The sequence below is a fragment of the Podarcis erhardii genome (genome assembly GCF_964252035.2).
Source record: "Podarcis erhardii genome assembly, chromosome: Z".
Lineage (NCBI taxonomy): Eukaryota > Metazoa > Chordata > Lepidosauria > Squamata > Lacertidae > Podarcis > Podarcis erhardii.
In genome coordinates this window covers 39,043,080-39,067,122 of record NC_138504.1, presented here as the reverse complement: position 1 = coordinate 39,067,122, position 24,043 = coordinate 39,043,080, and the positions used below count along the sequence as shown (strand labels likewise).

The following is a 24,043-nucleotide window of genomic DNA, read 5'->3' as shown; positions in this document are numbered from 1 at the left end:
CAATATCATTAGTTTTAAGTTCTGTTTCTGTACTCTGTTAGGGTTTTCTTCTGAACACAGAGCAGTTTATAAATTCAGAAATAAAAATCAGAAAATAAGCAAATGGGGTTCCAAGTAGTCTCCCATCCAGAAACTGACCAGACCTGGGCCTGCTTAACTTCAGCAAAGTGGTTGCTCATGTGCCTCTAGGACATGGCTCTGTGTTTAGTGTCAGGCTAGAAGTGGAGAAACCCAGATTCAAATCCCTGCTCAGCCACAAAGTTCACCAAGTAGCATTGCACCAGTTGCAATCTCTCAGCGTAACCCACCTCGTAGGCTTGTTGTGAGGATAAAACAGGGAAGTCGTGTGGGCCGCCATTATGTCTTTCTTTGGAGGATAGGATTGCAGTGTCAAGGTCTCAGTGATGCCTTTTTAGAACTCAAACCTGGAGGAGGATGTCGACAAAATTAGAAGTAATTGGCTCTGGCGCCATCTGCTGTTGGGCCCCCCTCCTTCCACCCTAATAGCCTTTATGGGGACCAACCACAGCAGAAGAGTGATCAGTGCATGGTCATAGACACAGGATGGCAGCTATTGTGTGCTTCCTGATAAAACCGAAGATAGTTACTGAAAATGGGGTCAGGAAAGCACATTCTGTGTCCTGACAGTACTCTACTTCCATGTGGAATGCCAGCCACACACACTGGAGGTTCTAGAGATGTATGAGCTGTGGCTATTGAATGGTGGTGTGGAGATGTTCAAAAGCCCTCTCTTCCTTCTGGGCCAGAACCAGACTCTGAAATTGCACTGGCATGGAGGCTGCAAAATTAAGTCCCAAGAGGCTCTTAACTTTTCTCTTTCATGTCTTCCTTTGATTCACCCCTTCCTCTGTTTAAAACACTTTCTCCCTCTAGACCCAGGGAAAGGCCAGCTTCCACCACTGACTACTCTTGAGAGCAAGGCCAACACTGGCATGGTGGATGAGGTATGCAAGCAAAGTTGGGACGGGCTGCAGCTCAGCGGCAGAGCATCTGCTTTGCATGCAGAAGGTCCAACGTTCATTCCCGGCATCTCCAGGTAGGGCTGGGAGTGCCCCCTGCCTGAAAGCCAGGAGTACCACTGCCAGTCAGTGTAGATAGTACTGAGCTAGATGGACCCAGTCGTCTGATCCAGTAGAAGGCAGCTTCCTACGTTTGCTGGTATCTCTTGGCATGGTGCCATCAGATGCTGCAGGAGCTTCATGGCAAAACTCTTGTCTCTCGTCACCCATTCCAGGGCTTTTCTTTGATGAGTCCCTTTTAAAGACCTGCTGTCAGTAAGTGCAAACAGTACTGAGCTAGTTGGATTAAGGACCCAATTCAGTATGAAGCAGCCTTCTCCATTCCTAAAGATGGGCTTTCCCCATTGCTTTTGAGCTGGGAGTTCTATCGTATAGCAGCCTGCTCCAAGCGGGTGTGCCCATCGGCTTCTCACACACCCCAAAAGGACCCCAGCTTATTAGACACATCCATTCAGCAATGACCTCTCTCTCTCTCTCTCTCTCTCTCTCTCTCTCTCTCTCTGTGTGTGTGTGTGTGTGTGTACACGCACACAGAGTGCTCCAGAGCACCATCAGGAAGAGACCATTCATTGCCTCATCCTCTTTAACAAATATGTTCGTAGCCCTATTAAAAGGGGGGCTTCATCTATCCTGTCAAAGGCAGCCTGCTGGGTCTTTCTCCCTCTCTTTCTTTCTTCCCCCTCCCCAGTTTAATTACACTATCCAATTAAAACTCCTTTGCTGCATTTGGATTCGCTTCTCCTTGGGCTTGAGTGGATATGACATTTACAAGGCTCGGCTCTCAAGCAGACAATGGCGTGATTGATGAGGTGCAGACGTGGCAAAGGAGCCCGATCGCAACTGTGGAAAGGCTGCTTAGTGCAATTTGATTTATTTATCATCTCTTCCAAAACAAGGGGGTGGGGGGGGGGGCTTCTTGCAGAGAGTAAGCTTAAAAGGGATGAGAACCAATGGTGTTTGGGCACTAGAGGACTCTGCCTCAACAACTCAAAAAGCTTCTTGTTTTAGATGTCAGGAGTAGCAGAGGCAGGATCTGGCCTCCTTGTTTGAGGGCACTATTTGCCACCTGGATGCGAGAAGTCTTGGGTTCTGATCTCATATCACTGGATGAAAAGCAGGCATACATTTTTTTGTCTTAGGTTGACTCCTGACTTAGGTCACATCCACACCATGCATGTAAAGCACTCTTATACCTTTTTAAAGGTCTTGGAGAATCCTGAGAGCTGCAATTTGTTAGGGGTGCTGAGAATTCTAGGTCTATGGGGTCAGCACCCTTAACAAACTACAGATCCCATAATTCTTTGGGGAGGAAGCCATGACTGTTAAAGTGGTATAAGAGTGGTTTAGATTTATTGGTGACGATGTGGTCTTCAAAGGCTTTCAGGGGTGGGGTGAATTGGGGTGAACAACAGCTATTAAAATCATAGAATTTAGCTGTTAAAGAGCCAAATACTGAGTGGTATCTGTGTAAGAAGCTGAATGCCAAAGCACAAAAAATACCAACTTTTTGGGAGTACAGATCACCTCGGTCGTAATTCATCGCAATCTCAAAAGTAATTAAAATAAGGGAGGGTTAGCTGACTTAATGTCTAACCTTCCTTAAGTACTAAGGTCTGAGGACCTAAGTACTAAGTACTGAGGACTAACCTTCTGGACTATTATGTGGTATTTGGGCATGATAGAGGTTCCTCACTTTAAGTCACTCATCCTGTCCGAAAACTTGTCACAGTTTCCTCCATAGGCTTTCTCACAAATGAATATAGCTGAAAGGCAGTGAAGATTTAGGATCAGTTTTTATTCTACTAGATAGGCTACTTTCTGAGGTTGACATGCCCATCTGCCCCTCATTTCCCTCTGCAGCACAAGCAGTAACCACCTTCTTTATGGTTGGGCCCACTCAACTGCTCCATCCTCTTGAGCCTGTCATCGCATGCCAGGGGAGTCTCTAACACACCAAAGGTTTGAGACCCATTTGCCAGGGTGTTGCTGCTGTTGCATGCTGACCGCTAGGAGCCACCGGCGAGAGCTGAGTGCAGGGTGGCGGCCAAAGGAAGACAAACTACTCCAGACTACTAGTGCTTGCTAGTAGTACATGTGAAAATGATCCAGGGGTCTTCACAAACCACGAGTTTAACATGAGTCAACAGTGTGATGCATCAGCAAAAAAATAATAAACTAATATTATTCTAGGCTGCATCAACAGAAGTAAAGTGTCCAGATCAAGGGAAGTAATAGTACCACTCTATTCTGCCTTGGTCAGACCCCACCTGGAATACTGTTCTAGTTCTGGGCACAATTTTAAAAGGATATTGACAAGCTGGAACTTGTGCAGAGGAGAGTGCCCAAGATTATCAAGAGTCTGGAAACCAAGTCTTATGAGGAGCCATTGAGGGAGTTGGATATACAGTGGTACCTCAGGTTACAGACGCTTCAGGTTACAGACTCCGCTAACCCAGAAATAGTACCTCGGGTTAAGAACTTTGCTTCAGGATGAGAACAGAAATTGTGCAGCAGCGGTGCGGCGGCAGCAGGAGGCTTGGTGCTTCAGGTTAAGAAAGTGGTGCTTCAGGTTAAGAACAGTTTTGGGTTAAGAACGGACCTCCAGAACGAATTAAGTACTTAACCCAAGGTACCACTGTATTTGGCCTGGATAAGAGGAGACTGAGAGGAAATAGGATAGGCATCTTCAAATATCTAAAGGGCTGTCACATGGAAGATTGAGCAACCTTGTTTTCTCCTGCTCTGGAGGGTAGAACCCAAACTGAGTTACAAGAAAGAAGATTCCGACTAAATATCAGGAAGAACTTTCTGATAGTAAGAGCTGTCAGTGGAACGTCTCCCTCGGAAGGTGGTGGACTCTCCTTCCTTGGAGGTTTCTAAGCAGAGGTTGGACAGCCATCTGTCATGGCTGCTTTAGTTGAGATTTCTTCATTGCAGGGGTTTGGAATAGATGACTCTCGGGATCCCTTCCAACTCTACAATTCTATGATTGCATGATTCTTCTATTATTATCATTATCATTATTATTATTATTATTATTATTATTATTATTATTAATATAATAATAATAATAATAGTTCTTGTTAAAACCGACTTCCCATGGAGTCACATCCTGTGGATGTTGAATTTCACTTTGAATCATGTGGGATTGTGTGAAGAACCCTCCTCCTCTCAGGGCTGAACCCCCTGCCAATCCTTTTCACCAGGTAAGGGCCACAGCTCAGTGACAAAGCATCTACCTTGCATGCAGAAGATCCCAGGTTCAGTCCCCAGCATCTCCAGGTAGAACATTCCTGTCTTTCCCATCCAAGGCAGCAAGGTACCCGTGTCTGCCATATTAGGAATGAATGAGTTTGAAAGGACAGCAGGAACTGCCTTATACAGAGTCAAACCAATGATGCATCTACCAGTGGCTCTGCAGAGTTTTGAACTAGAGTCATTCCCAGCCCCAACTGGAGATGTTGGGATTGAACCTACAACCTTCTGCGTGCAAATCCTATGACTGACCACTGAGCTATTGTCCATTCTCAAAAGAAAATAGAGGAGCATATGAAAAATGGCTTATACAGAGTCAGACCATTGGTCTGTCTAGTTCAGTATCGTCTTCTGTGCTGATTGGTAGGAGTCTTTCCCAACCCTACCTAAAGATGTCGGAGATGAAACTTGGGACCTTCTGCATGCAAAGCAGGTGGCCTACCCCTGAGCTATAGGCCCTTCTCCTTAGTATATATTGCTTCCTGTGGTTAGCACTGCACCCTTGCTGTTGGCAGTCCCCATAATCTCATTCTTACACACAGGGAGCAAAAAATAAATAAATTGAAATCCACATCGATCTCTGTATTACCCACAGTGACATTCTATTGGAAGGTGGCTCCAGAGCCGTATATCACGTTCTCTAAGCACTCCTGGAAATGGAAATCAATTTGCCCCTCGCAACCCAGAAACTCGCATCTGTCCCAACTAGCAGCAGAGCAAAGTGCCGCTTTGATCGTTTTGCTGAACAAATATTTCACGCCGTTAACAGTGTACAATTTGGGCATGGAGGGACATAAAACCCTCACCCGAGTCTCCCTGGATTTTTGTTTCCTAAATCATTTGGGGGGGGGGAATATAAATCTGAAGCACAGCCCGTCTCCTCCCTTTTTTCAAAGCAAGGGGGATATTTTGATAAGCCGTCGGTTTGGGGGCGGGGGGAGCGGGGTTGCTACAAGATAATTTTGACAATGATCAGAACTAATAATGATCTTCCAGTTTTCTAATTCCACAATTTAACTGAAGTAGGAAGCATTCACTGAAATTAACATGCAGAAAATTTAACACCTCCCCAAAAAAGAAAACATCAATGCCATCTAATTGGACAGTTACAGGTAGGTAGCCGTGTTGGTCTGCCGTAGTCGAAACAAAATAAAAACGAAAACTCATACTAATAACACGAAAGCTCATACCAATAACAAACTTAGTTGGTCTCTAAGGTGCTACTGGAAAGAATTTTTTATTTAGTTTTGTTTTATATAATTGGACAGGGAGAGTGCCCATAGGTTCAAAATAAGATGACCGATAATGCCTTCTGCTTGTCTAGGCAGAGGATAGAGAGGGTTGTGTGGCTCTATATAGAAATAATCTCTTGTACAAAGGTAAGATTTACAGTCATACCTCGTGCTGCGAACGTGATCCCTGTGGGAGGCACGTTTGCAACCCGCAGCGCCGCGCATGCGCGTGACGCGTGATTTAGTGTTTCTGCACATGTGTGAGCGCCGAAACACGGAAGTAACCCATTCCAGTACTTCCGGGTTTGGCATAGTCCATAACACGAAAACGTGCAACCCGCAGTGTTCACAACCCAAGGTATGACTGTATATTTATTGTTCTGCCCATTTTTGCCTCTAGCCCTGCTTGCCATGTGGCCCCCAGAGGGGAATGTGGCCCTCAGCTGAAAAGGTTTCCCTATCCCAGCTTTGCAGTGACTTCAGCAACTATCTCAAGTAATATGTGGCATGCGCAGGTTGGAGATTCCTAATCTAACTGTATCTCCCAGCCCACGGAAAGTTTTTATCCCATTTTGGAAAGCAAAGGTCCTGGCTGTGGAATATAGTTCTCTCTCTTACTACAAAAGGTTGTGTGTGCGTGCATGCATGCGTGCACACACACACACACACACACACACACACACCCCAGTAAGATGCATCTTCCATGATGGATTGAAACCCCTGCCTCCTGTTACTCTCCCCGCCATAAGCATTATTGACATCTCTGACTCTGTAATGGCCCCCGAAAAGGGCTGACTCTTTAAAAAGCTAAAATAAGAATTTGAAATAAAGTTCCGCGTTCTGCTTCTGTCAGCTGTGAAATACCAGAGCGGAAGAGACGAGATAAATCACCAGATTTAAAAGCGAGAGAGGCCGGCAGTGAGAGGCCTTGCAGGGGCTCTGTGCTAAACAGTAAGCCTGTAATGCAAAGGGTCAGCAACCGTCGGCCCCCTGAGCCAAATCAGGCCCGTGGATCGCTGCTGCCACCCCACCACCCCTTCCTCCTTGACTGCTGCAGCACTCGAAACTGCCCTGCTGGCAAAACTAGTTTGCATCTCTTTAAATAAAAGGAGGGAATGCCAGAGCCTGTGAAGCGGATGTGAGCCTTGTCGTTCAGCCCAAAATGTGATCTTCCCAGGCCTGTTGCTGCTGTTCCTTGGTAAGCACTGTGTCTCTCAAACCCTGTATTTTTGTGCCACCTCTTCCTCCTGGGAGGTGAGTCTTAATTATTCCCACCACACAGATGGAGAGCCAGACTGCCTTCCGCAGGGAGCCCTAGGGTTCTTCAGAAGCTCCTCGGGAGTTTCTTGACAGGAGGGTCAAGAATGATAGACAGGCGTTCTTCAGCGACAGCTTGGCTGATATTTCCCCCTGTAACATGCAAGGGAGTGTGGCGCAGCGGGTTCCTGCAGCACCCCTCACAGTCCATGGGCTGAACTTAACAGGCATGATGCTAAACATGGCCCTTGGTGGTAGTTGCTTTGTCATCCTTAATAACAGCCGCAATGGGTGATGCTTCCTCACTGCGGTTTCCACCCAGAACGAACGAAAGGAAGAGGGAAGAAAGGAAGGATGGAGGAGGCACAACAAGCAACGTGTTTTGCATCACATCTAGTTTGACCCTGAGTATGTACTATTAGTGTTTGTTTGTTTCGTTTCGTTTCGTTTCGTTTCGTTTTGTTTTGTTGTTTGTTTGTTTGTTTGTTTCAGACTCCACCAAATGGGTTCCCTCCATTTGTTTAAAATTACAACTTTTATTAGCTGTAGTCCATATAATTTGGGGATGGGAGGTGGCATCCGAATGGTAACGGCTATAGGAAGAGCCTGTTAGCAGGCCAGTGGCCCATCTAGTCCAGCATCCTGTTCTCACAGTGGCCAACCAGATGCCCCAAGAGGAACCCCCCCCCCAAATAGGACCTGAGCACAACAGCAACTCCCCCCCTCCTGTGGTTTCCAGCCACTTGTATTCAGAAGCATGTAGACCCAGGTTGCAGGTGCCTTCCCTTCACTCTGCATCCTCTGGTGGATCTGGCCCCCAATTGTCCCTTTCCCCTTGCAAGGTTGGGGAAGATGTCATTTGAGCTCTCTTTTCATTGTGGAGGCAGTTCTCAGTGAGCCAAAGAGAGCAGACCAGGCATTAGGGAGGGAGGATATTTGTCAATCACAGTTTCTCTCCCTTTCTCATTTTATTTTTCCAATCAGTTTCCCATGTTTCTGCATCAGCTTGTGAATTTTGTTTGGGTGAAAAGGTTTTCATGGAAAAATTGTTAGCATTTTAGTACATGTATCTATATACAATTTTGCAGATTAGGTTTCATTTTGCATTTTGGTATGCCATTTTTCCTAATGTAATGTTTTTCCCCCCTATGTTATTTACACTAATATACACATTTTACACCCAATTTGTTTATTTATTTGTTTGTTTGTTTATTGGATTTTATGGGCGTTTAAATTAATATCTTAGTTTGTTCTCAGTGAGCTGCCTAGATGCTTTCTGTCAAGTAAACAGTACAATGGTACCTCGGGTTACATACGCTTCAGGTTACAGAATCCACTAACCCAGAAATAGTACCTCGGGTTAAGAACTTTGCTTCAGGATGAGAACAGAAATCGTGCTCCAGCGGCATGGCAGCAGGAGGAGGCCCCATTAGCTAAAGTGGTGCTTCAGGTTTAGAACAGTTTCAGGTTAAGAACGGACCTCCAAAATGAATTAAGTTCTTAACCCAAGGTACCACTGTATATAAATTTTCTTAGATGAAAAAGAAAAAACTGTATACACTGTCTGGGGTTGGAGAAACCACACAGCAAAATTTGAAGAAGTGCAGGTTTCGAGGGATAGCAGCGTTTCAGTTTTTAGATTGTTTTGGGAAGTTCCAGTTAGGAACATAGGAAGCTGCTTTATATGGAGTCAGACCATTGGCCCATCTAGCTCAGTGTTCTCTACACTGATTGGCAGGTGCTTTCCAAGGTTTGGAGCGTGCCTTGAGATGCCATTGGGTATTGAACCTGGGGCCTTCTGCATGCAAAATGGATGCTCTACCACTGAGCTACAGCCCTCCCTTAAGACATAGGAACACAGAAAGCAGTCTTGTATGGAGTCGGAACACAGGTCTATCTAGCTCATCATTGAGTACCGTGACTGGCTATCCAGGGCTTCAGATTCAGCCTGAGACCTTCCCCAAGCAAAACAGATGCTCTACCACTGAGCTGTGGCTCCTTCCCTGGATATATATGGGGTATATAGGAAAAGCAACTGCCTTATAACAAGTCAGACTGAGGGTCCATCTAGCTCAGTACTGTCTGCAAGCTGAATAGGGGGGAGGCCGAGGTGTAGAATGGGGAACGCCAGGTGGCCATGGCCCCGGGAGCATATTTCCAAGAGGGCGCACGACAGGCTCCCTCATCAAGGCAAGGCCTTCAGGGCTGGGGTGGCAGCTTGGAGCTGCCCTTGCACCTGTCTGGTTCCCTGGGCTCCCTTGATCTCTGTTCCTGAGCACAAGGGCCACGAAGGGCAGCTTCCCCCTCCCATGCACTTTTGGGCCAAGGGAGCCAGGCAGGAGCTTCACTGGAGCACCCTCAGCAGAGGGCCCTTCTCCAGCCTGCCTCTGTTCCTCTTGTCCCTCCTCAGTGCATGGCGGCAGCACCCTTCCCCTTCTTTTCTCTGAGGTCCAGAACCATATTTGTCCCCCAGGGCTGAGGTTCCTCATCTTATTCCCAGAAGGCAGGGAGCATTGGGAAAAGGGCCTCTGGATCTGATCTCACTCGGTGTGCAGGTTTGTGTGTGAGAGGATAGGTGACTGTACCACTTAGAACTCTTGCTTTTGTTTTTGTTTTTTAATATTTATTTATACAACAAGAAAAAAACCACAAAAAAACCACAAATACCAAATTACACACAAATTACAAAAATAACCATAGACACATAATTTTCTTGGCAAACAATAAAACATCTATTGGTCTTAACACTAAAGACCCAACTTCCCATCTATTCCATATTTCAAATTCATATTACTTACTGCCAATACACATTTTTTTCATAATTAAACTTATTCTCAATAAATCTAATTTCTTCTATCTACCTAGCAACTATTACTGAAGTTCCTCGAATGCTGCAACAAAATTTAAACTACTATATTTATTTTTCAGATATTCTTTGAAAACCTCCCATTTAGAAACAAATTCCTGTTTTGATTTATTCTTTATTTTTTCTGATAAACCATCTAATTCGGCATATTCTGTCAGCTTTTGGATCCAATCTTGTATAGAGAGGATTTCATTACTCTTCCATTTTGCTGCGATCAAAACTCTTGCTGTCGCCGTCGCATATAAAAAGATACCCTTCCTCTTTTGTGGAATATCCAAATCTGTTATTCCCAGGAGGTAGGCCTCTGGTTTTTTATTGAAAGAGATCTTTAGCATTTTTTGCAGTTCTGCATGTATACTCTCCCAGAATACCTGTATTTTCCTACATGTCCACCACATATGGTAGAATGTTCCTGAGTCTCCACATCTCCAACAATTACTTGACACATTTTTATACATTTTTGAAAGTTTCCATGATGTTAGATACCATCGATGTTGCATTTTTTGAAAGTTCTCTCTAATCGTGTAACAGTTTGTGAATTTCCAATTGATCTTCCATAAATTTTCCCATTGGGCCATGGTTATTGAATGGCCAAAATCCTGGGACCACCTCACCATTGCCACTGTTACCTCCTCCGCCTTGACTGTCCAGTCAAGGAGGAGTCGGTAAGTTTTGGAAAGAGTTTTTCTTTTAGAATTTACAAGATCAGATTCGAATCGGGAAATTTCTACTGAGAACCCCTTTTGTTTGTCAGATTTAAATGTTTCAAATAAAAATTTGAAAATTTGAAAAAATATTTGTAGAACTCTTGCTTTTGGAAGGTCTTGGTCTCTTGCCCTTAGTGCATTTTGCCCACACCAGTAGCAAGCAACAGTGCCAAATACTGGTTTTCTTGTAACAAGGAGCAACAGAAATAACCACACACCTATAGACTCCCAGTTTAGAAATGTTTGCCCCTTCTCATGCAGTGTGATTGCTCTTTTGCTTCTGTGAAGTTTGGTTTTGGATCGTCCACCAGGTTTTTTTTTTCCAGTGGAGAATTCATAATTCCTGATTAGCATGCAATAACAGTGTTTAATTAACATGTTGTGATGAAATATGAAGGTCTCCAGTTTGCTGGCCATATATCAGTTTATTTGGGGAGATCTGGAGAATTAAGCTACTGTAAAAAAAATCCGCTCCCCTCCGGGAAAAGTGGATAAATCTCCATTAAAATGATGCTGCTATTTTTGTAGATTCGAGTTAAAGTTGGACCTTTGGACTGAACACATTAAAATGAAAATGGGGAGAACAACCTCTAATATATTAAATCTTAATTGCCAGTGCATGAATTTTCATATGAATGAAGGGCACCAAGTATCCTGTGTAGGGCCTGACTGTGGAACATCTGTGTAAGGTGTATCCAGAGCAGCCATGTAGGGAACAGAGCAAAGTATACTTAGAGATTACTCAACAAGAGATGGAGAACCTTTTCCATGGTAGCTTGGTGGTAGAGCATCTGCTTTGCACACAGAAGGCCCCAAGTACAATCCTTGGCATTCCCTTGTAGCGCTGGGAGAGACTTCTGCCTGAATCCCTGAAGAGCCATTGACAGTGCATGTAGACCATGGGTAGGCAACCTAAGGCCCAGGGGCCAGATGCAGCCCAATTGCCTTCTCAATCTGGCCCGCAGACGGTCTGGGAATCAGCGTATTTTTACATGAGTGGAATGTGCCCATTTATTTAAAATGCATCTCTGAGTCATTTATGGGGCATAGGAATTTGTTCATTTTTTTTTTCAAAATATAATCCAGCCCGTCACATGGTCTGAGGGACAGTGGACCGGCCCATGGCTGAAAAAGGCTGCTGACCCCTGATGTAGACAATACTGAGCTAGAAGGACCAACAGTCTGACTCTGTACAAGGCAGCTTCTTGTGTATTCGGTGCCCACCAAAATAGCAGAGCATAAACTTCTCACTGCACACTCTCATCTGCCACTGCTTCTTGAGGAGTCCACCAGCTACCTGGCACAGTGTTCCAAAACTTAAAATAATCACAATTCGAGAGTTTAATATTACTGTCGGCATACCCCTTATTGGGCAATGATTAGTTTGGGGTAGCTTTAGTGATACTATTTTAGCCACACGTCCAGCATCTCCCAGACATATCCAGGATTCATCTGTCAAAAGCAGCATCTAAAAATTTCCGGAAATCAGTAAAAAAATGTCCAGTAAACGTGGCAACCCATGTCGGAAGTGTTGATTCTTTGGCGAATTTCCTTTTAAAAAATAACTCAGAAACTTCAACAACCTTACAGAAGAAAGCTCAACAACTTTTGTGTCTGGATTTTCACTTTTTGAAATATGGCAACCCTAATTTTATTTATGAATAGATAGGTAGATAGCTGCATGCGCACACACACACACACACACACACACACACACATATATTCTCCATGTACCCTTTTAAACCCTTTTGTATATCTCCGTGGGTATGTGTACCACTTTGGGAAACACTGTCTGAGAATATTAAAGCAAACTTCCTTTCCCTAGAAACTCCCTAGAGTCTGATCCTCAGCATACTCATTTGAATCTTCTTTTTGGTGGGGGCAGGTGGAAGTTCATAGCCAAACTTAAGTTAGCACAGAACACATCTAGCTTTATTTCATGCAGTATTATATTTGAACTAGATATTGCTGAGTTTTATTACAATGTTTTTGTAGTCCACTTGGGAGTGAGGTGGACGGTGTTAGAAACTGAAGTAAAACCTAGATTAATAACTTAGCATCCTACTAGCACCAACATAAAACAACATGTAAAATAACACAGTATAACTGTGATTGGGTTTCCTGGGTGGGGAGGGCAGGTTGAACGCTCTGTAGAGCGACTCCCCTAAAGAAGTGAGCTAAGTTGATAGCAGAGGTTCCTGGTTCATAGATTGGGTGTCTTAGCCCCAATGATGGACCAGCTGCTGCTGCAGGGGGTGGGGCACTGCTTGTGCCAGAATCACCGAAGCCACTCCCCCCCCCCACAATTTTTGGAAGGCAAAATCATAAGATTAGCCACCTGAGGTGCTTAATCAAGAAAGAATCATTCAGCTGCTTCTCAGTGGCTAACACTGATGGGACTTGTAGTCCAACTCCTCTGGAGGACATGGGCATAGCCAGGGGGGGCAGGGAGGGGCTGCTGCCCCCCAATCAATAAAAATACATAGCTAACTGAGGATCTCCCCCCCCCAAAAAAACCCAATGGCCTACCCCCCTCCCAGCATAAGTCCTGGCTGCACCCATCTTGGAGCTCATCTGGTCAGGGAAGGCTGTTCTCAGGGCGTGATGCAGCTAGAGTAATAATACACTTTGAAGTTTCATTTCCTCAAAGGGGCATGGCTAAAGGAGGAAGGGATAGGGTGCCCTCCATGATTCCCTCTTCCTTTTCAAACAACATTGCATTCAGAACACTTTACTGATTGAGATCTGGGGTTGGGGGGAGTAAACATGTTACAGAAGCCGTATTTTTCCCTGTTAAATATTAAAGGTACCCCTGACCATTAGCTCCAGTCGCGGACGACTCTGGGGTTGCGGCGCTCATCTCGCTTTACTGGCTGAGGGAGCCGACGTACAGCTTCTGGGTCATGTGGCCAGCATGACTAAGCCGCTTCTGGCGAACCAGAGCAGCGCACGGAAACGCCGTTTACCTTCCCGCCGGAGCGGTACCTATTTATCTACTTGCACTTTGACGTGCTTTCGAACTACTAGCTGGGCAGGAGCAGGGACCCAACAACGAGAGCTAACCCCGTCGCGGGGATTCAAACTGCCGACCTTCTGATCGGCAAGTTGCTTTATTGAACCTTTATACATCCTTTTAAACCCACAAGCAGGACCTGAGCTTAGCAGCACCTGCTCCATCTGCAATTTCCAGCAACTGATATTCAGAAGCAATAGCACCTCCAAGCATCATAGCTAGTAGCCTTTGATGGCAGCTGAGCTTATATATTGAGGTGCTGCTTTTGTTTTGTTGCACCTTCAATCATTCCTTAGTAAAGCAACCTTTTGTTTTTATTTTACTTTTAAGTCCCCCACCTCTCCTCCACAGGCAATGGCAATTATACATTGGGAACAATTTGCAATATCCTTTTTCTCCCTAACTAGGGTGCTTAAGCAGGAATCCAGTCCAGGGACCGGCTGGCACCCAACTAGCCATGTGGCAGATATTTGCATTTTTCCCTCCGGAGGGGAAGCTGTGGGGGGGGGAGAGAAGAGGGGGAGGGAGTGAACTTTCCTTGATAGGAGTTCAGCCTCTCTGGTGAGCCACCCCTCGCCTTAAATTGAAATGACATGGGAAGGCTGTCAGGCTCCCTCCTGCCGTCTGTTCTGCCGATGGTATGCTAAGATCGCCATCTGTGTGCTCTTCCCTCTCCACTTCCTGTCATGCCCACGAGCTTTTGCTGAAAGTTTTCAGAGCAATCATTCCCAAACTGTCTGCTGCTGGGGAGCACGCAAAGTGTGCCTCAGGAGAGAAGGGCCAGTTTTCTCGAGAGAAGAAAATGAATTAAATAGCGAAAGGCTCCCAATCCAATCCAAAGAAGATTACCCACAGAAGAGTCTGGTTCCTGAGTCCCAAGCCTCGCCTCCTTCCAGTCAGCCTCCACCAGAAACACGTAAGGTGCAGTGGGATCGTTTGGTCATGCTCAGCGCAAAGGTGCAGCAGAATTCTATGCCTTGCAAAGGAGGCTGCCTGCTGCCTCTCTTTGCAGCTTCTCTTGACTTGCCTTCTTCGATCCAAGAACACAAGGATTCAGACAGAGATACAGTGGGTAGACTGCTCAGAAGGCAGCTAGTTCTTATTCTTCTGAGCAGTTCAGGGCACAAGCCAGCCAAAATGATGCCCTTTTAAATTTATTCCATTTCAGTGATGAGTGAAACACCTTTCTCATTGTGTCCCCAATTTTAATTAAAGGGAGGTGGCGATGGGGAATAGGTTAAACACTTATTCTATTTTATTTATTCCAGAATGGGCTTTTGTGAACACTGCATTTTGTCATGTCAATCCTTTCTCTTTTCTTTCTCCCTCTAATTCCTTTAACAGGCCATGCAATATTTAAACTCGCATATCTAAGCAATCACGACTACAAACATCTCTACTTTGAGTCTGATGCTGCTACTGTCAACGAGATTGTGCTGAAGGTATGTGGCTTCCAAAGAATTAGTTGTTGGGTCCATTTGCTGGGAGGCTCCAGTTTGCTATGACCTGGGCGAATAAATACTTGCAAGAAGCATCCTCAACAAACGGGCAAGCGTCTGGTTCTCAGTTCCACACTTACACACAACCTTCCTTTTCTTGCTTCTGAGAATCCAAGCATTGCTCTCACTTTTGCTGTGTTAAAAGCTGGAAATGCGCTTGTTTTGTAAGCAAAGCAATAGGAAGGTCAAAGACTCCCTTTGTTGCCAAGGGCCATGGTTTTGCACTCAGGCTGTGTGGTCATGGAGTACTCTTAGTCTAGCACTGGGGAGTTTCAGCCATCATGTGCCACAAGCCAAGGGCAGGTCTGCCATGGAAATATGCTTACTGAACATCTTACTCAAAGGAGAACACACAAGCAAGTCAAGGTACAGGCTACAAGGGAAAGCATAAATATACCCAGGGGGTTTAGCCAGCTTGATTTGAAGAATGCATTCTCTCTCTCTCTCTCTCTCTCTCTCTCTCTCGTTCTCTGACCTTAAATACCAATCATTTTGAGGCCAAGAACTTGCAAAACTCCTTTACTGAAACCTGGCTCCTGTAAGAGCCTGTCCCCGCATGCCAAAGCCTCTGAAAGGCTGTAGCATCTAGCTGTAGAAAGCATCGTCCAGCCCCCTATTGCCCCACTCTACAAGCTGCTGTCAGAGTCTGAATGGTTTGTCAGCAGCTTTTTCCTTTCCCCAAAATCAAGGTAAGGATAAGGCTGCAAACGGGCACCCTAGTAGTCCAGTGTGCTTGTAGTAGTTGTTGGCACTGATAGCTACTGCAAGTACCTGGGAACTTCATTAGGTATGGATAGACTATTGGTTAAACTACATCTGGTTCTTTCAAAAGAAAATGTGGGGGAAGGGGAGAGCAGCTGGCATACTTGGACCAGAAACAGGTGCCCCCTGGTACCTGACAAGTTGGCATAGGCCCAGTATTTATCTGATGCACTCTACTGAGTATTCAGACTTTATGTCACAGGGTCAGGCATGATCTTGACCTTGGAGGAAGCAGCCAAAAGTGGATTCAGCATGGACCTGGTGCCTGATCCTCCCATTTCATTGGAGACAAGTTTCCCCTCCTTCCTCCGCTATCACATGCTTTTAGCTTCAGCCAAGCTCCCAAACACCCACGACCCAAGCAGACGTCCTCCTTGCATACAGGTGGCCTTGGCTAAGCGACGGCCCTTTTGAAGGATTTAACAAATGGGAGTGTTCTTTGAGCATAGTGTGGAATATTTAAGCATGCATCCCACTGCACTCGTGCTTGGGCTTTATTGCCGCTGTTCGTCTTACTCAAAAGATTTCAGGAGTGTTCCATTAAAAGCATGAGTCGGTTCTTGACATCTGAAAAACTTTTGGGTACCGGTTTTCTGATTCTAGCACCTGGATTGTGGGGGTGGGGTGCAATCAAGTGAGTGAGTTTCACTGCCCCCTTTACAGAGACCCTTTCGCAGGTCTCCAATCCCTGGCACTGTCTTTTCCATTCAGGCTTTTGTTTGTTTGTTTGTTGTTTGTTTGTTTGTTTTGAAGGGAAATCTTTCTCCCTTTTTTATTGCTACGGTTTACTTTCTTTTCTTTAATTTAAGGAAATACAGCTTGCCTGCACACCCCGGCTGATTTACTTTCTGAAACGAAGGCACTTAATGCTGTTGGAAGGTTAAACGGAACTTGCTGCCATCTATTATTTTTATGGCAATTTAAAATTTTCTAGTGATAAGCTTTATGTGCCATTTCCAGTCCTTAACATTTTTTCCCTCCCATGTAAAGCTTATGGCAGTGTTCAGTAACTGACATATGCTAAGGAATCTTGGTTCTCGCCCACCACCCAAGCAAAAAGAAAGGGCTCGGTGCAAACTCCCATCACCAGGCACCCCTCCTTTGTCGTTGCCTTCACCATTCATATTTTAACAGCTTCCCTAGGAGAGTTTTTGGCACTGCTTTTTTGGAACTCTAAAAATATTGGTAGGTTTGGAGGAAGAGAGGTGGGAGATGATGGAGGATGTAAGGCTATCAATGGTTACTAGCTGTTCCCGCTCTACTGGTGGAGGCAGTATGATTTTGAATATCAGTTGCTAGGAATCACAAGTGGGGAGAGCACTTCTGCAATCAAGTTCTTCTTGCAAGTTTCCCATAAGGACACTTGGTTAACTACTGTGGAAACAGGTTGCTGGACTAGATTGGCCTTTAGCCTGACCCAACTAAACCCTTTAGCTACTGTTGTCCTTCCTTGGTTTTTGCGTATTTAAAAAAAGGAGTTAAGATCAATGGTCCCTGCTTCTTGTACTCCCACAATAGCATTGGCAACGACATGCAACCATAACTGGGCATGGATTTGATAACCCCAGTTTTTGTGTGAAGGTGGAGGAATGATCTTAGTCCTCAAGGCTGCCAGCTGTCCTCAGAATTTATTTAGTTATTGTTGTTATTGCTGTTGTTCTTTATTGAATTTTTCTACTGCCCTTCATCCAAGAAGCACAGGGAGGTTTACCATATAAAAACACAAAAATGCATCACATAGTTACAAGCAGAAACAATACCCGCCCCACCCACATAGTTCAAAAGGCCATAATTATTTAATTAGCCAAAGGCCTGGGAAATGAGAAATGTTTTTGCCTAGACCTAAATATATGTAATGAAGGTGCCTGGTGAGCTTCCCTGGGGAGAGCATTCCACAAACTGGGAGCCACCTGTTCTTGTGTTGCCACCCTCCAGGCCTCTTGCAGAAGAAGCACATGAAGAAGGGCCTCAGATGATCACAGGATCTGTATCAGTTCATATGGGGAGAGGCAGTCCTTGAGGTATTGTAACCGTGAGCCATTTAAGGCTTTATTGGTCAAAACCAGGACTTTGAATTGGGACCAGAAACTAAATTGGCATTCAGTGCAGATGGGCCAGGGTCAGTGTGATATATGCTCAAGCCGACTCGCTCCAGTGAGCAACTGGCCATTGAATTCTTCACCATCTGAAATTTCCACACCATCTTCGGAGGCAGCCCCACGTATAACATGTTGCAGTAATCTAACAGAAGCACACTAATTAGCAAGTAATTAGGAGCACAGGAAGCTGCCCTACCTAAGAATCAGGCCATTTCCTATGCAGCTTAGAAGAAGAAGAAGAGAAGAGTTTGGATTTGATATCCCGCCTTTCACTCCCCTTCAGGAGTCTCAAAGCAGCTAACAATCTCCTTTCCCTTCCTCCCCCACAACAAACACTCTGTGAGGTGAGTGGAGCTGAGAGACTTCAGAGAAGTGTGACTGGCCCAAGGTCACCCAGCAGCTGCATGTGGAGGAGCGGAGACGCGAACCCGGCTCCCCAGATTACGAGACTACCACTCTTAACCACTACACCACACTGGCTCTCCCAGGGTAGGGTAGAACTGTCTACCCTAACTGGCAGCAGCTCTCTGGGGCTTCAGACAGGGATCTCCTGGTCATCCTTGGAGATGCTTGAACTTAGGACCTTCTGCATGCAAAGCAGATGTTCTGCCACTGAGCTACACCCCTTCCCCCAAAGACTGCTTGAGCCTTGCCTACTTCCAGTCATCCTTCCTTAAGAGGGATGGGTAATTTGGCCATTTCTCTACGGAGTCAGGCATGATTAAGTTGTTCATACATTCCCATTGCTAAGGCACAGTAGAACTGACTCCCCTTGGTAGAAGCTGCCTGTTGTCTCTCTGTCTGAGTCACTTCTCTGAGCTTGTCTCCTTCCAATGCACCTCCAAGGGATTGACTTACACAGCAACACAGCAGAGCAGATTCTTCTGAGAACGACTCAACTTTATACCTAATGGTTTATCACTTTCTCTCCCCCCCTCCCCTTTTCTAATCCTGAGGGGGGGGAATGAACTTTGTCAGTAAGATGGTTGGGACACAGAGATGGTATAATCGTAAGAGTGTCAAACTGGGACCCAGGAGACACAGGTTCAAATCCTCACTCAGCCATGAAGCTTGCTGAGTCACCTTGGGCCAGTTGGGCTTTCTCTCGTCTTGGTCACCTCACAGGATTGCTATAAGGGAAGGAGGAGGGCACCATGCTTCATGGCAAAATGATGAAATAAAATGTGAAATATACTAAATTAAAATAAAATGAAATTACTTTCTGGTTGGCAGGCAACTCATCCAAGTGAGCTAAGTCACATGCAACATATACACAAAGTGCAACCTGGGTCGTGGTGATGATTTTGTTTGGGGTTGGTTGGTTCATGAATTCTCTGATTAATCCATTTATTTCTGTAGAGGAAGGGATGGAGCTTGGCTCGTACTTCTCCAGTTAGATCCTTTGCATGATCAAGAAATAAAAGACCTGAGACTCTACTTACCACGAAACCTCCATACATACATATACATGGGCATATAGATATATAGCTATTTAGATATATTCTTCCAATCCACCCCTAGCCCCCACAGCTTCATCTGCAACAGAAGAGAAACACCCTGCGGTGCATAAAATTGGGTGAGATTTCATGCCACAGCATATTAACCAGCTAATGGCGGAGCAAAGGGCGTTTTTATCTTTTGATTTTTGCATTAACCTTCCATTAAAATTATCTATGTGATTATCGCCCAAGCACTGGGAGATAATAAATTTTAAGGAAGAGCTGGCTTGCTAAATATCATTTAAAAATGCCTCCATCAAGTAACATGTGCCAAAACATCCTAGGCACATAAAAAAACAACCAAGACCACAAACTTCGTAAGGAAAGAAGTGGCCTGGTAGATTAAAGTGCCCTTTATTGCAGACTATTTAATGGCTCATGCTCAGTACAGCAGCACCTTGCTGAGGAATGTGTCCAAGTCAGTTCCATTGAAATAAATGCACCTAAATTAGCTATGCCAGCCAATTTCAGTGAGTATTCTGATTAGGACTTACACTGGATGCAACCCCGAGTAACAGTGTTTATCAGTCAAAGAGTGATCAGTGCCAATTTTCTGGATAGAAACATAGGTATCAAGTCAGGCCATTGGTCCATCCATCTCCCTATTGTCTACACTGACTGGCAGGGGTTCTCTGGGATTTTGGGCACTCTCTACCTGTGGATTCCAGGAATTGAACCTGGGACTTTTGCATGCAAAGCAAATGCTCTACCACTGATCTCTGTGCCCTTTCCCCTAAGGATGTTAACATTAGGGAAAGAAGCCTGTAAACAAGAATTGTCTCTCTAAGCTGGCTCCGTAGGGGACAGAATGCTATAATCAGCTAGGCTTCTGGTTTTGGATTGAGATGGGGTGGTGGGAGAAGGACGCTGAACAGCCTTCAACACCCTGCTGCCCTCCAGCTGTTTTTGACTATAACTCTTACTAGCCCCAGCCAATACTCAGCTTCTGTTTTTTTGTGGGATGAGCAAATGTCAAAAGCCAGTTCTTGGAAGGATGGATACCTTCCCAGGGGTAAGTGAGTGAGGTTTTTTAAGAGCTGAAATGTGTGTTAAGACTCTGCTACTTGAAACAGCTCTCAGTCAGGGTTGGCATTTTCTTATAGCAAGCCACAAGCATGCAAAAAACCATGGGAGGCCGAGATTAAATATATTTTTTAAAAAATCCCTTCTAGGATAATCCTGCCTACTGTGAACCAAGCCCTGTTTGAAATCAATGGGGCTTGTTTTCCAAGTAAGCCTGCTTAGGAGCAGGACTTTCTCATGCTGCTGCCTTAAAAGTAAACAGCTCTTCCTCTGTGTTTTTTTTCCAATAGGTGAACTATATCCTGGAATCCCGTGCCAGTACAACACGAGCAGATTACTTGGCTCAAAAGCAAAGAAAACTGAGTCGAAGGACCAGCTTCAGCTTCCAAAAGGAAAAGAAATCAGGGCAGCAGTGAAGTCTAGACTTGTCTGGAGTCCAGCTGCCCTGCTTGGGAATAAGTAGGAAACGCTCCCTCTGGGACAAGAGGGACTCATGAATTCTGGTGGCTAGTGGCCAGCCAGCATAGGAATTATTTTACAGGTATTATTTTACAGGTCGACATGACATATTTTACACAGCCGCTTTTGGCAATGGGCTTTGCCCTTTCATAGGAAAAGAAAAAAGAGCCATATCAGCCCCAAAGAGGACATAGTTGGGCTTTCAATGTCTCCCGCTGGGGCCAATAGAGGCCTCTATAGGCTTGACTTCCTGTTTGTTTGTTTGTTTGTTTGTTTGTTTGTTTGTCTGTTTGTCTGTTTGTCTGTTTGTTTTTGTAGAAATCTCCAAGGTACAGTTGCAAGGAAAGTGCCATAGGATCGCAAAAAAATAAAGTCCAGAGGTGAAAACCGAATGGCCCTTGTTTGTAGCCTACACACAAACACAGGAGCGCACAGCTCACAGACAAACCCACAAAGACAAACGTATCGCTGCTGACATGATCAAATTTCCTAAAAACCAACAAACAGGACAAATGTATCCATTTTTGTTACTAATAAACAAATTGTACTCTTTTTCAATGTCTTAATTTTAGTGATTGGTTCTTTCAGTGGTGTGGTCAAAGATGGAAAAGTCGGCTGGTCTTGTTATCCCAAATTCATTGTCTTCTGCTGTGAGTCTTCTTTACTCTGAAACATACACACATACATATCTCAAATCATCCATTGCTCTGGACTTTTCGTGACAACAGAGGAGAAATTCAGTTGTTGCATGCATTTTTATTTATTTTGTAAAAACCTTCCTAATTGGCATTTCTCAAACCAATACATGAACCTAAAACACTACTATCCTTTGAAAATCAGAGGCAGCTCTCCAACCAACCAGTGTGTACAGAAATGCATGTATGAGAGGAAGGTGTGTGTTAAAAATAGGGGAAAATAGTATACAGAAATGCATTGTATTAAGTGAAACTACTTACAAAAAATGTGTATATTAGACAAAGCTGCATACAGAAACTATTGGCAGAAATTTGCACTAAAATGTGGACGAATGTCCATCCAGATTTTAATAAGAAAATTGCAAATCTCTTGCAGAAATGTGGAGAACTAACTGGATTTAAGATTGGAAAAATGAAAAACGGAGAGAGCCAAAATAGGTCGGTCAATTCGTCCTTAGAGCAGGGCCAGGGATGTGGTCAGCAGGGAGGGAGGGGTGTAGGATAAAGCACATATCTCTGATGGGCCAGATTCAGAGAAGAATGTAAGAACATAAGAAGAGTTTGCTGGACAAGAAGAGTGGCCCATCTAGTCCAGCATCACATTCTCACAGTGCCCAACCAGATGTTCCAGTGGGGAGGCAGCAACCTGTCTCCTCTTCTGTGGTTTACAGCAACTTCTTAGATGCATTGCTGCCTTGGGACATAGAGGCAGAACACAGCCATCAAAGTTAATAGGCATTACAAGCCCACTCCTCTGTTAATTTGTGTAACTTTTTTAAAAAGTCATCTAGGTTGTCGGCCATCACTGCCTCCTGTGGGAGCGAGTTCCATAGTTAAATTATGCACTGAATTAAACTCTTTGTCCTTCAAGAGATAGGGAGAGTATTGAGCTTTTTTATAGCACTTCAGATCACTTCCACTGCACCCCTTCATCTTTCAGGTGGATAGACTGTCTCAAGTGGAAGCGTGTTGTCCTTTCTGGATCTCACCTGCAACAGAATGAGCTGATGAGAGTGCTGAAGTAGACAACCACTCAAAATGCCCAGAAATGTCATTTTCAATGCTCAGCTATGCGTGTGTGTGTGTGTGTGTGTGTGTCTATATATATATATATCCCTGCAGATAGAAAGCTAGCTCAGCAAAAGGTGGTGATAGAACCTGTTTGTTTCAGGTGCCCAAATGCCATTTTACAGGCAGTTTTGTGGGGTGGGGGAAAGTATTAAAAAGAGAAATCTCTCCACCTACAATCTGAAGTGGTTTGGCCCATTCTACCACCTCATTCCACGCCTGTCATCCTTTTTTTAAAAAAAAAAATTATTAAGAATTTTTTTGTTACAATAGAGAAAAAGAAAACAGCATAGCAAAAAACAAACAACATAAAATTTAGCATCATATAATAACCAACTTTTCTTCATTTTTGTACTTCCTCACGTCTCTCGCTCCTACTTTCCAAATTTATAACACTTTAACCAGCAATTTATCACCTTCTTTCCATTCTCTTTGTACACTTTTCCAATATTTTGCCCCTAACTTTGAATATTTTTATCTAGGTCTTAAATATCTAATCTTACCATAATATTTATTCAAATTTTTTTTTTCTCATAAAATTCACTCATTCTCATAATCTTTTCACCAAATTTTATGGTGCCCTGTTATTTTCAAATCCCTCATCCTTCTTAGCACTCATATAATTTACAGTGTTTTTGTAGGTAGTCCTTGAATTTCTTCCAGTCCTCTTCCACTACTTCCTCTCCCAGGTCTCGGATTCTGCCAGTCATTTCTGCTAGCTCCATGTAGTCCATCAGTTGCATCTGCCATTCTTCCAGCGTGGGCAAATCTTGAGTTTTCCAATATTTAGCGACAAGTATCCTTGCTGCTGTTGTCGCATACATAAAAAATGTTCAATCATTCTTTAACACCCTCTGGCCAACAATGCCCAAAAGGAAGGCCTCTGGTTTCTTAGGGAAGGTATACTTAAATACCTTTTTCAGCTCGTTATATATCATTTCCCAGAAGGCCTTAACCCTGGGGCAAGTCCACCAGAGGTGAAAGAACGTTCCTTCAGTTTCCTTACATTTCCAACACTTATTATCTGAGAGGTGATATATTTTTGCTAGCTTGACTGGGGTCATTTACCACCTATATATCATTTTCATAATGTTTTCTTTCAAGGCATTACATGCCGTAAACTTCGTACCGGTGGTCCATAACTTTTCCCAGTCAACAAACATAATATTATACCCAATGTCCTGTGCCCACTTTATCATAGCTGATTTAACCGTTTCATCCTGTGTATTCCACCTCAGCAACAAGTTATACATTCTTGAAAGTACCTTAGTCTTAGGTTCTAACAGTTCTGTTTCCAGTTTCGATTTTTCCACCTGGAATCCTAACTTTTTATCCAATTTAAAAACCTCTTTAATCTGAGCGTAATGTAACCAATCTCGCACTTTGTCTTTTAGTTTCTCCAAACTCTGCAATCTTCAATTGTCTCCATCTCTTTCTAATATTTCCCAGTATTTCGGCCATTTGACCTCCATATTGGGTCTTTTCACAGCTTTAGCTTCCATAGGTGATAACCACCTTGGGGTCTTATTTTCTAATAAGTCTTTATATTTTGTCCAGACATTAAACACT

General features: G+C 44.3%; 1 protein-coding gene across 10 annotated transcripts in view; it reads left to right on the top strand.

The window, feature by feature from the left end:
- The window catches only part of MAPKAP1 (MAPK associated protein 1), a 181,912-nt gene extending 160,649 nt beyond the window's left edge, over positions 1 to 21,263 (top strand). For 4 of the 10 annotated variants that reach the window (XM_081847641.1, XM_081847639.1, XM_081847636.1 and 1 more), the window contains 3 exons: positions 7,067 to 7,192; positions 14,715 to 14,812; positions 20,543 to 21,263. In XM_081847641.1, the coding sequence (XP_081703767.1) occupies positions 7,067 to 7,192; positions 14,715 to 14,812; positions 20,543 to 20,668 (350 nt within the window). In that variant the 3' untranslated portion in view covers positions 20,669 to 21,263. Of the gene's footprint in view, positions 1 to 7,066; positions 7,194 to 13,163; positions 13,339 to 14,714; positions 14,813 to 20,542 lie in introns of those variants that run through there. The other 6 variants (XM_081847637.1, XM_081847642.1, XM_081847640.1 and 3 more) reach the window with 4 other exon arrangements.
- Positions 21,264 to 24,043: the final 2,780 nt, after the last annotated feature.